This window comes from Aptenodytes patagonicus, chromosome 6 (assembly GCF_965638725.1).
Source record: "Aptenodytes patagonicus chromosome 6, bAptPat1.pri.cur, whole genome shotgun sequence".
NCBI lineage: Eukaryota > Metazoa > Chordata > Aves > Sphenisciformes > Spheniscidae > Aptenodytes > Aptenodytes patagonicus.
The window spans coordinates 9,942,187-9,954,853 of record NC_134954.1 but is presented as its reverse complement, the minus strand read 5'-3'; the positions used below and the strand labels follow the sequence as shown (position 1 = coordinate 9,954,853).

Below are 12,667 nucleotides of genomic sequence, written 5' to 3'. Positions count from 1 at the left end.
TGTGCATCAAGTTCCTTAGCACCAAAAGGTGCTATGTGAGTCGAAAGCTGGTATGTCTTGTAAAAGGTTCTGGCTTGTTAATATTATTGTACACCTACAGCTATTATTGGTGAGGGTCTGCATTTTTTCCTCCTTTTGTTGTGTGTGCTGCCAAGTAGGCTGAGCTCTGGGGTGCTGATGAGTAGACAAAAACTGTGATGACTGTATCAAGATAAACAAGTAATAAACAAATGGGAAGGACAAAAATAAAAGTGGTTTTCTTTTTTCATTAACTAGGACAAGTGCATTTCACAAGGAAAATCAAATTTTGAAATTAGCTGTTCAGAGTGGCTGCATGGCTCGGTGGATTGGCTGTGCTCCAGGGAGTCTGCCCCTTTGATTTAGTTGTAGAAAGCTAACCAGGACAGACAGTGTCTGCTGGCAAAGATCACTGGGGGTCTTTCCAACCAGTGTCCACTGCCAGTCATAAAAGGAGCAAGCGAGCCTGGAGCTTCAGCCCTCTAGGGGATTCTTCAGCTGTTTGGACAGCTTGGACTGCAAACAGGGACTGTGGAAGCCCCATCCAGGACTGTCAAACTGCCTCTTCCCTTATGCAGCCACAGAATTTGCGAAACACCCCTATAATACCCCTACAAAACAACTCTTTTCATTAAGTGGCTAAGTTTTATTTCTGTTTCTCTACTATTCTGTCAGTGTTACACACTGGGAGTGCCAAGCAGCAAGTTCAACCACTCAGACAGAACTGAGCGCCTACATTGTACCTGTATCTTGCCTGCACAAGTGAAGACGGGCAAAAGGAGCGTGGCAGGTGCCTGGCAGACAGACTGTGCAGGCAGGAAGCTGCTTGTTGCCATCCTGATTTCCAGAAGTATTAGATCCTTTCAAATTAGAGAGACGCTCGAAATGCAAAATGCAGACGTGAATCCTAAACACACTTGAAGCTTTTATTTTTGCTTATTCCTCATTCCGACCCTAAATACATTCTCAGTCCAAGTTTGAGGGGACCAGCCCAGCACTGGGGTGTGGACCGGGACTTCTGATGTTCCACCAGAGGTGAGGGAGCAGAACACAGGGGCTTTGATGTGTGCGTACGAGCTGGTTTCTGAAGCAAGGATGAGCATAACACGTGGCTCGTCTCCCGATGGCCAGAGTTTTGCTATATAAGCAGTTCAACGCAGCTGGGACACACTGCATAGCTCTGCTGATTGAACTGTGGCTGACGCCACTGAGGGAAGATGGTAAAATATGCCCCGGTATGGCTGGAGACATTGGACTTGCATAGGAAGATGGAACACAAGACTGACATCTTAAAGAGTGGCGGAGGTTAAATATCACCTACCATCTGAATTCTGTTCTCTTGCAGACAAGGCTGTATTTCAGCAGCAGGCAAGCAGGTCTTTATCTTGTCGACCCTACAAGCGCCACAGGTTTGCCACGAGTTGATACTTTTATACTGTCAATTGTGACATAAACATAAATTACATGCCTAGTCTGTAATGCTACTGCAGCTGCCAGTTTATCACATGCAGCAACATATTCCTTCTGTGCGGGAGTTCATAAATAGGACAGTGAATTTTGTCTCCAAGGAAAACGTTACTGCATCTCAAACAGAGGAAGGCAGGAATATCTCCACTAACCTGCTCTTTGGTGTCTCCTTAAGCTGCAAGGAGTGCATAGAGCATCTAGCCTTCACTTTCCAATGTATTTTGCTGCAAGCTGGGAACTCATCCTAACTTTGGAGGCACTTTTATGAATAAATGTGAACCATTTCTGCTTTGTGTCAAGTTGTGTGGCTTTGTGGCAGGCATTTACCGTTAGGTAAACTGCAGTAGGAAGGTATTTACTCCGTTCGCTTATGTCAAACCTGTCTAAAATGGGGAAAAAATTTCTTTGAGTCAAATAAATGTTTTATTCAAGTTGAAACATTTTTGGTTTGGGTTTTTTTTTTCTTTTTGGAAAAATAGTATTAGTTATTTTTTGACTCAAGCTAAATTCTTTTCAAACACTGTTCTGATACAGACATGTTGGATCAAAACAATCCATAATCCCTTCTTATTTGCTCTTGGTTTTCCAGAGCTACTTTTTACTCTAAAAGACCAAAGGAATCTTTACCATGACTCCCAACCTGCCTGATTCTCTGGATTTCTGTGGCAATGCAAGAGTGCTTTAGCATCGAATGGTGGGAACATACAGTGCCCAGTGTTGAAGTGCTCCCAAAGTGCTCCTCAGCCCCACCCAGGAAAAGCATGGGCAAGCTCCAGCTGTGAAAAACAAATTGTGCAGTCGGTTCGGAGGGGACAACTCCCCTGCACACCTTATCCAAAGAAGGAAGTGTTCCTCGTGGTCGGAAGCCTCCCTGACTGAGATCTTGTTGTTTTACCCAGCTGGGGGCCGAGATTGCAAAATACAGTGAGCACAAGTCAGCCTAGCATCAAAGGGCTAAGAATATGCGCGGGTAGAAGCTGCTTTTTTGAGTGGGTAAAACCTGCAGAAATGTGCAGCGCTATTGCATTTATGCACGGCAGAAGCAGCACAGCAGAGTGAGTAAGAGTCACCATCAAAGGTTAACAGGTGAGGGATAGGAGTTGATGAATGACACACGGTGTGTAGCATGTGCAATTATGGTTGGAAACCAGAGCCAATACCTCAGATGGTTCAACTTAAGAGCATGCCACGGAATTTAATTAAATTATTCTGAGACCTAGGTGGCTCCCTGTCTTTTAATTCAGGCCTTAGGCCCTTGGGGGTAGTAACCCCTTCAATGTCTGCTTCTTTTGGCACTGGTAAGCCGGGAGCTGATGCCAGGCGGCAGCCCAGCTGTGCAGCATCAGCTCTAGTAGAGCAAGCTCACACTACAAAGGACAGCATGTCCTTGTAGACCCACAGGATGAGATCATAATTTGCAATTATCATGTGTTTCATTCTACTTTTTAAAAATGGATATCCCAAACAAATACCTCCCTCAAAAAAGAATTGTAAAACAATGAAATCATTCTGCTCTGTAGGTCAATAGATTCTTCACCCAGAAAATGCAAGCACCACATGTTTTAAACTGAGAAGAGGGCAAACAGGTTGCCTGGTAGCAGTGAGCTAGCAATAGAGCTCTGCATTGTTCCCATCATGGGAAGAGCATAATGGTGCTGGGAGTGGATGCTTCTAGAAGGTTTTGTCTATCTGCAGCTCCTTCCAGCTCCAGAACACCAAGGATTGCCAGAAGGGGAAAAAAACCCAACAAATGCCAGACACTGGGTAGCAGTATCTGAAACTCCAAGAGCTGTAGGAATCCCAGGACCTGCCTATGTTCAGCAGCCTCTATCAGGAGTATGTTCTACTTGTTTTCTCGAAGGGGATCTCCCCAGAGGAGTACTGGTATCTGAATTAGCTACTTCTCATCTGGAGGAGCCCCCACCTTTATGGACTGCATAATGCAGTTCAAGAGAGGGATGCAGCAATGGGGTGTTTCAACCATGAATATCTTGCCAATATTCAGCAAGTTGTTCCATTTACAGCTGGCAGCCATTCATACATGGGCAAGGGGACAGGAGAAACAGTGTTGTGGCTTTATGCTACTGCAGTCAGCTTTTCTGCTTCCAGTTAATTTAAAAATAAGCCAGAGCTGGTTAGTCTCAGAATGGGGGGGCAGCGATGGGTCGGTCCTTCCTCTTTTCTTACATCTCTTCAGATAGCCCTTCTACAGCCAACTGGAACTGTCCTGGACACGTGTCCTCTGCAGTTTCCTTCAGAGTGCATCCTCACTGCTGTCAAATGTTGGATTGCTATGGCCTCCCATATTTCCCTCTACTAATATTGCCACAGAATCTGAGAAGAAGGTTTCATTCAGAGGTGGCCAAGCTGAGTCCTGTTCTAACACTCGCTGCAGCCTCTTGTAATGGCTCTTGGAGTGGTACCGGAAGGTCTTTTTCAGCAGCAGCCATAAGGGTCTGTTCTCGATGACAGCTTCCTGTAAAAGCAAGAGCAAAAGGAAGATTCTGGAGGACCTGGACAGCAGTTTTCCCTCTTCATCCTGCTCATCCACATCCCTTAAATATCCTTTTACTGACCACTTCTCATATCAGCTCCACCAGAGCTCTCCAGCAGAGAACTGGGACCAGCTCCTCCTGACAGTCTTCAGGATCTGAGCAGAAAACACCAAAGACTGCCCATATTTCTCTAGCCTGGGGCAGGGCCTGATACATCCCACTCACCAGAGGAAAGAAAAGGTGGTTGGGCCTTGCATTCCCTTGTATCTGATTATTCAGATATGGGGCTTTGAGGAAAGAGAGTAAGGGTGAGGTAGCAGCAATGGCTTGTTTTACTAGATATTCCCAAGCTGGACTGAGGAGGAGGGAGAAAGAGTGAGACCTGATCCTTTCGTCTCTCCAATTAGTGCTGACAGGTACATTCAATGAAGCATGCCCACCTCGACAAGGAAGGACACAGCAAGTGTGACTGCAAGCATTATCACCATGGAGATCCGCCACATGGTAGGGGTGCAAACGAGCTGGGAAAAAAGCAGGAGAAGCTGTTCAAGAACATGTGTGCACACTAGACACTGGTGGGAGCTTGTGTTATAGAATCATTTAGGTTGGAAAAGACCCTTAAGATCACCAAGTCAAACCGTAAACCTAACACTGCCAACTCCACCACTAAACCATGTCATCTACACTCAACCTCTTCCCTGGGCAGCCTGTTCCAGTGCTTGATAACCCTTTCAGTGAAGAAATTTTTCCTCACATCCAATCTAAACCTCCCCGGCACATCTTGAGGCCACTTTCTCTCGTCCTATCACTCGTTACCTGGGAAAAGAGACCGACACTCACCTTGCTACAACCTCCTTTCAGGTAGTTGTAGAGAGCAATAAGGTCTCCCCTCAGCCTCCTTTTCTCAAGGCTAAACCACCCCAGTTCCCTCAGCTGCTCCTCATAAGGCTTGTGCTCTAGACCCTTCACCAGCTTTGTGTCATCAGAAGCCAGGATCCCACACTGGTTGTACACTGCTGATGAGCCAATAGTGCTACTTGTCTTGAGGAATTATTGATAAACATGCTTTTAAACTTATGATGCAGCAGAGAAAACCGTACTCCAGAACTGCAACAGGAAATCTAAATGCTTCCTTTCTTTCTAATATAGGAAATAGTTTGAAGTCTGAGTATTTCAGCTCCAAATCCAGCTCCAGCTTCCCACAGCTGGCAGCACTGGCTTTCTGGCTGCAGCTCAACTTATTTTCAAGATGCAGCTCAGATCCAAAATTGGGATCAGCAGTTTCTCCAGGGCTAGGCTATTGCAGAGTTTCTTATTGCCACTCCCTCCTTTTCTCTTCTCAGCAAATCCAGTGTATTCCCTCCAGACAGCCTGGGAGTTTTGCAGTTCTCCCCAAAGGCATCTTAGCCCCTCACAGCTGCAGTGCTGACAAAGTCCTGTGTCACCACAGTCCACAACAGGATTAAGACTTGCTTTAAAGTGCCATCTCGTGGAAGATTCTTTAACTGGGTCTGCCCGCTGAGCCGCTGCTCTAGAAACAGTTACACCACGAGGCAGCTTTAGCTAGTCAAAATCCTGGATTTTGGCATTCAAAATCCAGGTCCATTTCCCTTGTCTATGTTTCTCTTTCCATGTTTATTTCCATTTCTAAATCCACTTGCTAACTGTCACACAAAGATACAGGACTGGAAGCAGCATCATGTTCAGTACTTGTTATTCAACGCCACCACGCTTCATTGTTCTGATTACAAATGTACTGAAAAAACAGCTGGGTGTTGCTTTTGTAGTTTTGTTCCTGTGACTCCTACCAGAAGGCTGTGAGAGTGTTACAGTGGAGGAGGTTAACATCTCCCAGCCTCAACGTACTAATTGCCAGGTCCACTGACAACCCTGTCCTACGGCTGATGTAGATCTTATCCTTCCCTTGCATTTCCCCTAGGATGGATTTGCACAAGGCAACTCCCAGCTTGCATTCTGCCAGACTAAATAAGCCAAGCCCTATTGGTATTTATTAATCAAGGATCAAGATAGATCCTCTATTGCCATGACAGCCCCACTAGTCTTTCTCTAGAAGTGTTCTAAACCCAAATGCTGCTTTAGGAAACTGTGGGCTGTCTGAAATTTAAACAGGGAACCTGAAAATATTGGGGACTGAGAACTGAGAGCTGCTGTGAGTGCTGACTGGAAGATCTTCACAAAAGGGTCTGTGTGCAGAGTAGCACAGCCTGAGAAACACAAGTGCATGGTGCTTTAGTTTAAATTGGCAGGGCCTAGCCCCTTTCTTCTCCTGGCTTCACAACTGTCAAGCCACCAACATACCAAGCATGGTAAGCTTAGTGATGTCATCTTCTGTTGCGTGGAACATGCGCTGAAACAATCAAATGTACATGTGTAGCTGTCCAGGTGTCAGAATGCACAGATCTTAGTTTGGAGCTACCGTATCTCCAGAAGGTTCTTCAATCACATAATCTAAAATCCATCTCTTTAAATTTGATTTGTCTTTAGAGGTGCCATGTATCCCTGCAAAAGTCTGTGCCTTTTGTTAAAAAGAATCCCAGTGCACTTATAATGGGACTGGCAGTAGGAAGAAAACCCACCTTGGAACAATACTTACATCCATCTTAGAGTAGAGATCATCAATATCAGCAAACACCAAGAACAGGCAAATGCCCAGCTGCCCTATGAGCACCAGTACAAACACATCTGAAGGGACAAGAACAAGCAAATAAAACTACAGGTTTATGAGCAATCTCAGCTGCTTGCCTTTACTACAGAAGATTGTAATCATTTTCTGTGTCAAACAAAAAAAAAAAAATCCATGAGATAGGAAGGAACTTCCAGCAAAAGAAAAATGAACAGAGTAAAACTCCAGCTTTACTCAGTCAAGCAGATATATGTGAGGCTGGGACAAGCCTTGTAGCCACAGATTTAAAACGCCAAAAGAGTATTTTGGACATTCAATCTGACCTCTCATGTCTGAGAAGCCTTCGAGCCTTCCAGTGAGTCTCACTCAGTGCCTTCTGTCATTCAGAAAACTATCCAAGATGTAGTCTTGCTCTTGTTGATAAGATTAGGAACTCTGCCCTCAATTTCAGTGATATCAAGACTTTGCTCTCTATCAGGATCTAAAGAGTCTAAGTAATGGAGAATCTATTGCCCTCCCTATCCGTAGGCAAATGTTCCAGTGATGAGTAAATTCATTTTCTCTTCAGCTGGCGTGCACCAAACTTCATCCCCCAGCCACTCACTCTGATTTTGCCTCGTTCTGGAAGACTGATGCTGCTATCTGGGAGGAATGGCCCCTCCTCACTATTACTACACCAAAACAGCAAAGCCATGAAATCTGCAGCATTAATTTAACTCTTCAGCCAAAAAAGAACTAAACAGAGCTTTGCCCGAGAGACAGCTGCAGGATTTGTCCCACAGAGAAAAAGAACAGCTCTCCTATGCCTCACTGCAACTTCCAGAACTGCCACAATCATATGTGCTCATCTTCCCTTCACGTGACAGTCTTTCAGAGGCAGAACAGACCTACTAGACTTCACCCCTTCAAGTTATTGCCTCTTTCGATGTTTCCTCTTTAAAGAAGTTACGGTCACAGAGTTAGCAAATGCTAAACGTCTCTGGTTCTGGAATAGGAAACAGGGCCTCTGCAAATGTGCAGATTTCATTGTATGTTTTCTTCTGAGATAGGCCCAAAAGAATGCTCTGAACATGAGTTCTCTCAAATACCGCTCAACCAGCATGCTCTGGGGAGACAGGCATAGGGCTCTTCCAGAGTTATTCTAAAGACTAAAGCAAAGTGAGACCACCTAATTCTGGCTCTTCTTGAGATGTCTCATTCAGGCTGCCTTAAGTCACATGATGCTCCTGCCAGCCAACACCACCTTCCTGCTACTCCTTAAAAGTTTTTATCAAACTCCATTTGTCTGTTTCAGAAATCCAAATGCCAGGGCCAAGTTTTTAGCAGTACAGAAGCACAAAGTGTGGGCCCAGCTGAGAGAGCTGCTGGTTACAGGATGCCACTGGCACTAAAACTTCTGAAAAGGTGGCCTTTAGTCATTTAGAAATCTAATATTGGGGTCCTGCTTTTTTGGCTGGCATCACTTTGGTCAAGTTTTAATTTTTCCCTAGTGAATTGACCTCCTGAGTTGACTTACGCACAGATCCCTCCCTCTCTCCCCATACTTACAGTTTGTGTAGATGGGTTGCCTGAAAGGCTTTCCCTTGGAAAACACTAGTGCTACGATGAGGCAGTTGATGGTACTTAGCAGCCACACTGTGGTGTTTTCATAGCTCTTGTAGCCATTGTCCGTTTGCCCATGGGCTCCATCTCTCATCCCATGGAGCCCCAGGCTGGAAACAGAGGAAGAATTCTCTACGTGGTCGTTCACTGAAAGGCAGGCACTGTAAAAGAGTGTCACACTGGTCAGTGAATGATCACTGTCCTGGTTATTTCCCCCAGCTTCCACTACCACTATCAGGAATCCTCCCTCACAGCCACGATTTGCTCCTGCTACCCCAAGCATGTAGGTTATTGGCAATGTCCTCAATCTTACCCACTGGGTTGAGCTTGTTGAATTTGGCAGAGCCTGAGCTCAAACCTACTTGGATACCTTGGTCTTCCCTGCAATCAAATACTCTTTGTGCTTAACAGAAGCATTCTCACCACATGCGCTGTGCTGCACAGCAGACTTGCTGGAGAGCTTAGGGACCTGCAGGCAACACTGGTTAATGTGTTTGCACCCTGCAGGGAAGCACAGGGTCTGCCTGCAGCTGCTGATCAGGCCTATAGTTAAGCTTATCAATAGTATCATGCAGACCTGTCCCACCAGGTCTGTCCTGTGTCACCCAGAGTCCCAAGAAGGGGACCTACCTGTGTATATTGGTCTTGGAATACCAACGCTGCTCCTGGACCACCACAAACCCGAAAAGCTGCATGCTGAGGCTGAAGAGGATGTTAAGTACAACAGAGAGCAGCAACGGGGGCGAAATGAGTTGGCTAGGAGGCCTGTAGGGAGCCAGCTTTGGATAGGCACCTGTGAAACTCACTGAAACATGCACAGACATGTTTAGTAGTGTGTCCAAAATACAAGCAGTGCTGCTGTGTATTACTGACCAGCGCTTTTATAGTCTATAATATTTTTTATAATACATACAAATACTATATCAAGTACAAAATACAGAGTTGTTTTCTTACAAAATCTTATTGGCCACAGAAGAGGTTAATTAATGGCATCTGACTATCATGAAGCATTTTTGGAAAATAAAATGTTGGATTTTTATTTTGTTTGGCTACTGTCAGGCCCAAGAATATAAGGATATGCTCAAGCTCTCCTGTTCTCTTTCCGTCACTTGTCAACTGTGGCTTGGGATTTTCTGTTGCCTGTGTTCTGTGCATCCGCCTGGATTAAGCACCTAGTGCCCAGTTATTTGAGCTGGTGGAGGACTGCATTAGCTGACCCAACAGGTTCTCCTCTGTTCTTAGGTTTAACAAAGTTATCCAGACTTTGAGTTAAAGATCTATATAGAAAGCCTTGATGCAGTGTTCCAAACGGGCTACTTACACCAAGGTAGCTTTTGGCACCCAGTATTGTGGCTGACCCTTTTAGGCTTAATTTAATCAAGGCCTTTTCCAGTTGTCTGTGTTCCAGCAAGGATGGAAGACAGCTATGTGTTTTTGCTATATGCTTTTCATGCCCCTGCCCTTGCCATTCCTGCTTCTCAACCTCTCCCTGCATTTACTCTATCTCAACAACCCCGTCTTTCTCTTTCCCCTCCAGCACTGGTTTCCTCTCTTATTCTTGGCTTACAACTTCCTGCTCTGTACCGTCTGACTGTAGTGTCTGTCATTGCTTTCTTCTCCATGTTCATCTCTCTTTCCTCTCGTGCTTCCTGCCTACACAGCTTCAAATATGAATTGGACTCCAAACAGTTGATTCCTATACTTTTTCATTTGGGCATGGATCCTTAGGTATCATCTTAATTTGCCTTCCTAAGTCAACAGGAAAAAGCCTGAATAGACTTTCCACTGCATTAAGTCTGTTTTTACTCCTTCTAGAGGTAAAATCCCAGTTATCAACAACCTACATGCTCAGCAAATGCACCACTAAGAATTACCCATCTTATTTCAGAGCTTTTCTCAAACAAGATGCCTCCTCCACTAATCTAAACATCCTGTACTCTATGTAGTCTCTCTTTTCTTCCTTTCTGTACATAGAATTATGCATTTCCAAGGAGGTGAAAAATATTTGAGATCATTCTCTCATTAATACATAGGATGACTAAGGGGCTTGCTTACTTGTCACACCAATTACAGTGGTAATAGCCAGATCTTGGAACAAAAATTGGTAATTCCCAAAGGAGTTTAGTTGCTGAAAAGAGGAACACAAAGAAAAAAAATTACAAATCAGACATTTGCTATTGGCTTGTTTATATCATCTCCAGAAAGGCGTATTATTTTCATGGAGCTAATGTTCTGCTGTTTGTTCTGAAACGCTACTCAGCAGATAAGGGGACCACACAATCCACCACCCTGCCAATAGATCGGTCATCATTGGGGCTGCAGTGAATACTCTCATTTTGTGCATTGTTCGGACTAACGACGCTTCCAGCTCACTCAATGCAATAAAAAAGAAGGCTATTTGAAGAGATGTGCTTTCTCAATGCTGGGTGACTTCTGAGTGCAAAGCCCTCCTCTCTATTTGGGAAGAAGCCATGCAAAAGTGGTTTAAGGCTCTCCAGGGGATTTTGCTTACTGTCAAGTTAATTCATGCTTTAAATGCTGAATAAATTGCAACAGCATATGCTTACATCAGATTCTCCCTTTTCACAGACCTATGCCCTCATCCAAAACACTGTTCAGTATCTCAGCCTTCTTTTTGCCCAGCTTGGATCTTGAGCCCACCGGCTGAAGTTAATGGGAAGAATCTTTCCAGTTTTCAGCTGAGGGTACAGGAGGACCATATGATCACGCCACAGAAGTTTGCAGCTCAGATAAAGGTAAAGCTCCATACCCTAGTCTTATTCTGGTTTTTATGCCATGTTTCTCCTACAAGGGAGTAGTAGCTCTTCCAGTTCTAGCCAACATGTTCCCAAGACATACCCAGTACAGTAGGAGAACACCAAGGTACTGAATGGTGCTGTACAGTGCCATGTACTTGAACATGCAGAAGGAAGTGACGAGGGCAGCACGGCCTTCCCTGTGTGAAGACATTAATAAAGGACAGCAATTAGGTGATGGGTCTGCTCCTGTTGCCAGTCCTCTCAAAACGCTGTTGAAAAACAAGGCATGTGTCACAAGTAGAGAAGTCTCTGCCAGTTTCTTGCTGGAAGGTGAAATAAATAAAATCTGGCCTGAATGAAAGTAAAATCTTCACTTGCAGAAATCTTGCTGCAAGCAAAAGGGCTTGATTCCAGTCATCTATGTTCCCAAGATTACAATTTACCCCAGCGAGTTTTCCTGCTGACATTAATAGTGCAGGTAACAACTCCATATGAGGAAAAACATACAAAGCCAAGCAGCTGATCAGTGAGTTCAAACTAACAAGTCCTCTCCTCCTGCAGTGAACATATAGTATCCAACGAGGGTAACACACGCTCCCTGGTTATTCATCTGCCCCAGTAAGCAAAATCAGGACGCTGGCATAACAGATGCTAATGTTTTGCTTGCATAGGGTATCAGAGGCAGGGCCTAACAGTAGTGTACAGGTTGATTTGTGGACATTGGATTCAGCTTTATGGAGCATTGATCATTTTACTATTTCTTTTGCATTTAAAATACTGCTAATGACATAAAGCTCAGCTGCAGATGCCCTCCTCCTGTAGTTTTGAGGGAATTAATATATCTTAAAGGAATTTCATATGGGAACTAGGCAAATGGCAATTTCAAGGTCAAAGACATTTATTTTTCTCTAGATATGTACATTCTGGCCTGGTGGGAACACCCAACACTAATATTTGAAAGGAGTGGGAATTGTCTACTTTATGAAATAGGAAACAAAAATCCACGCTTACCTGATTAGCTCTGGCACACATGCTATGCTGGGGGTTCGGGATGTGAAAGGTGAAGCCACAGACGCCTCCTGCTCCGACAGTGATATCCCTGCATGCGCCACTTTCAAAGCCTGAAAGTCACATTCTTCTTCAGCATTCACAAACCAGGAAGACACAGCAACTGACACATCAGCCAAGAAGTGACCCCTTATTACAGGATGCGTTCTGTGAACAGCAGTCCCTCTTCACTCCCTGGGTGTGCTCCACCCGAAAGGTTCCTCCAGTGGGATGTGGTTGAGGCATCGGGTCCAGAAGAATGGGGATGACAGCATGGGAAAGTCCATTTTCCACAGACCCCAAAGCCATCCACTACCAGCCGCAGAAGACAGGTTTGGCTCTGCCTCCTTTGTCAGCACTTATTTGCAGTCACACCTTATGTAGACAGTCTAGGTTCTCTGCTTGCTTCCCCCAGGAGAATCCTTGGGACTTTGTGTTAGGGCAAGTGAGTGCTTCACTGCCTAGGTGGCATTGCTCTCACTGCCACAAGGATGTGTGAAGTCATGGAGTGAACTGAACCTGCCCAGAAGGGAGTTATGGGTCCCTCCTGAACACGGACCCTTCCTTTTGGAAAAAACAACTTTCTTGCACTTCTAAAATGTGCATTTACAAAAACCTTGTAGGGCTACAGCTGT

The 12,667-nt window shown here is 44.8% G+C and overlaps 1 protein-coding gene across 1 annotated transcript in view; it reads right to left on the bottom strand.

Annotated features, from left to right (window-relative positions):
• Positions 1-3,433: 3,433 nt before the first annotated feature.
• Positions 3,434-12,667, bottom strand: part of LOC143161798 (putative cation-transporting ATPase 13A4) — a 42,966-nt gene continuing 33,732 nt past the window's right edge. The window contains exons 23-30 of the mRNA XM_076341076.1: positions 11,997-12,106; positions 11,086-11,182; positions 10,282-10,354; positions 8,857-9,031; positions 8,173-8,387; positions 6,595-6,683; positions 4,421-4,501; positions 3,434-3,961 (exon numbers count right to left, since the gene is read on the bottom strand). Coding sequence (XP_076197191.1) covers positions 3,740-3,961; positions 4,421-4,501; positions 6,595-6,683; positions 8,173-8,387; positions 8,857-9,031; positions 10,282-10,354; positions 11,086-11,182; positions 11,997-12,106 — 1,062 coding nt within the window. The 3' untranslated portion in view covers positions 3,434-3,739. The remainder of the gene's footprint in view (positions 3,962-4,420; positions 4,502-6,594; positions 6,684-8,172; positions 8,388-8,856; positions 9,032-10,281; positions 10,355-11,085; positions 11,183-11,996; positions 12,107-12,667) is intronic.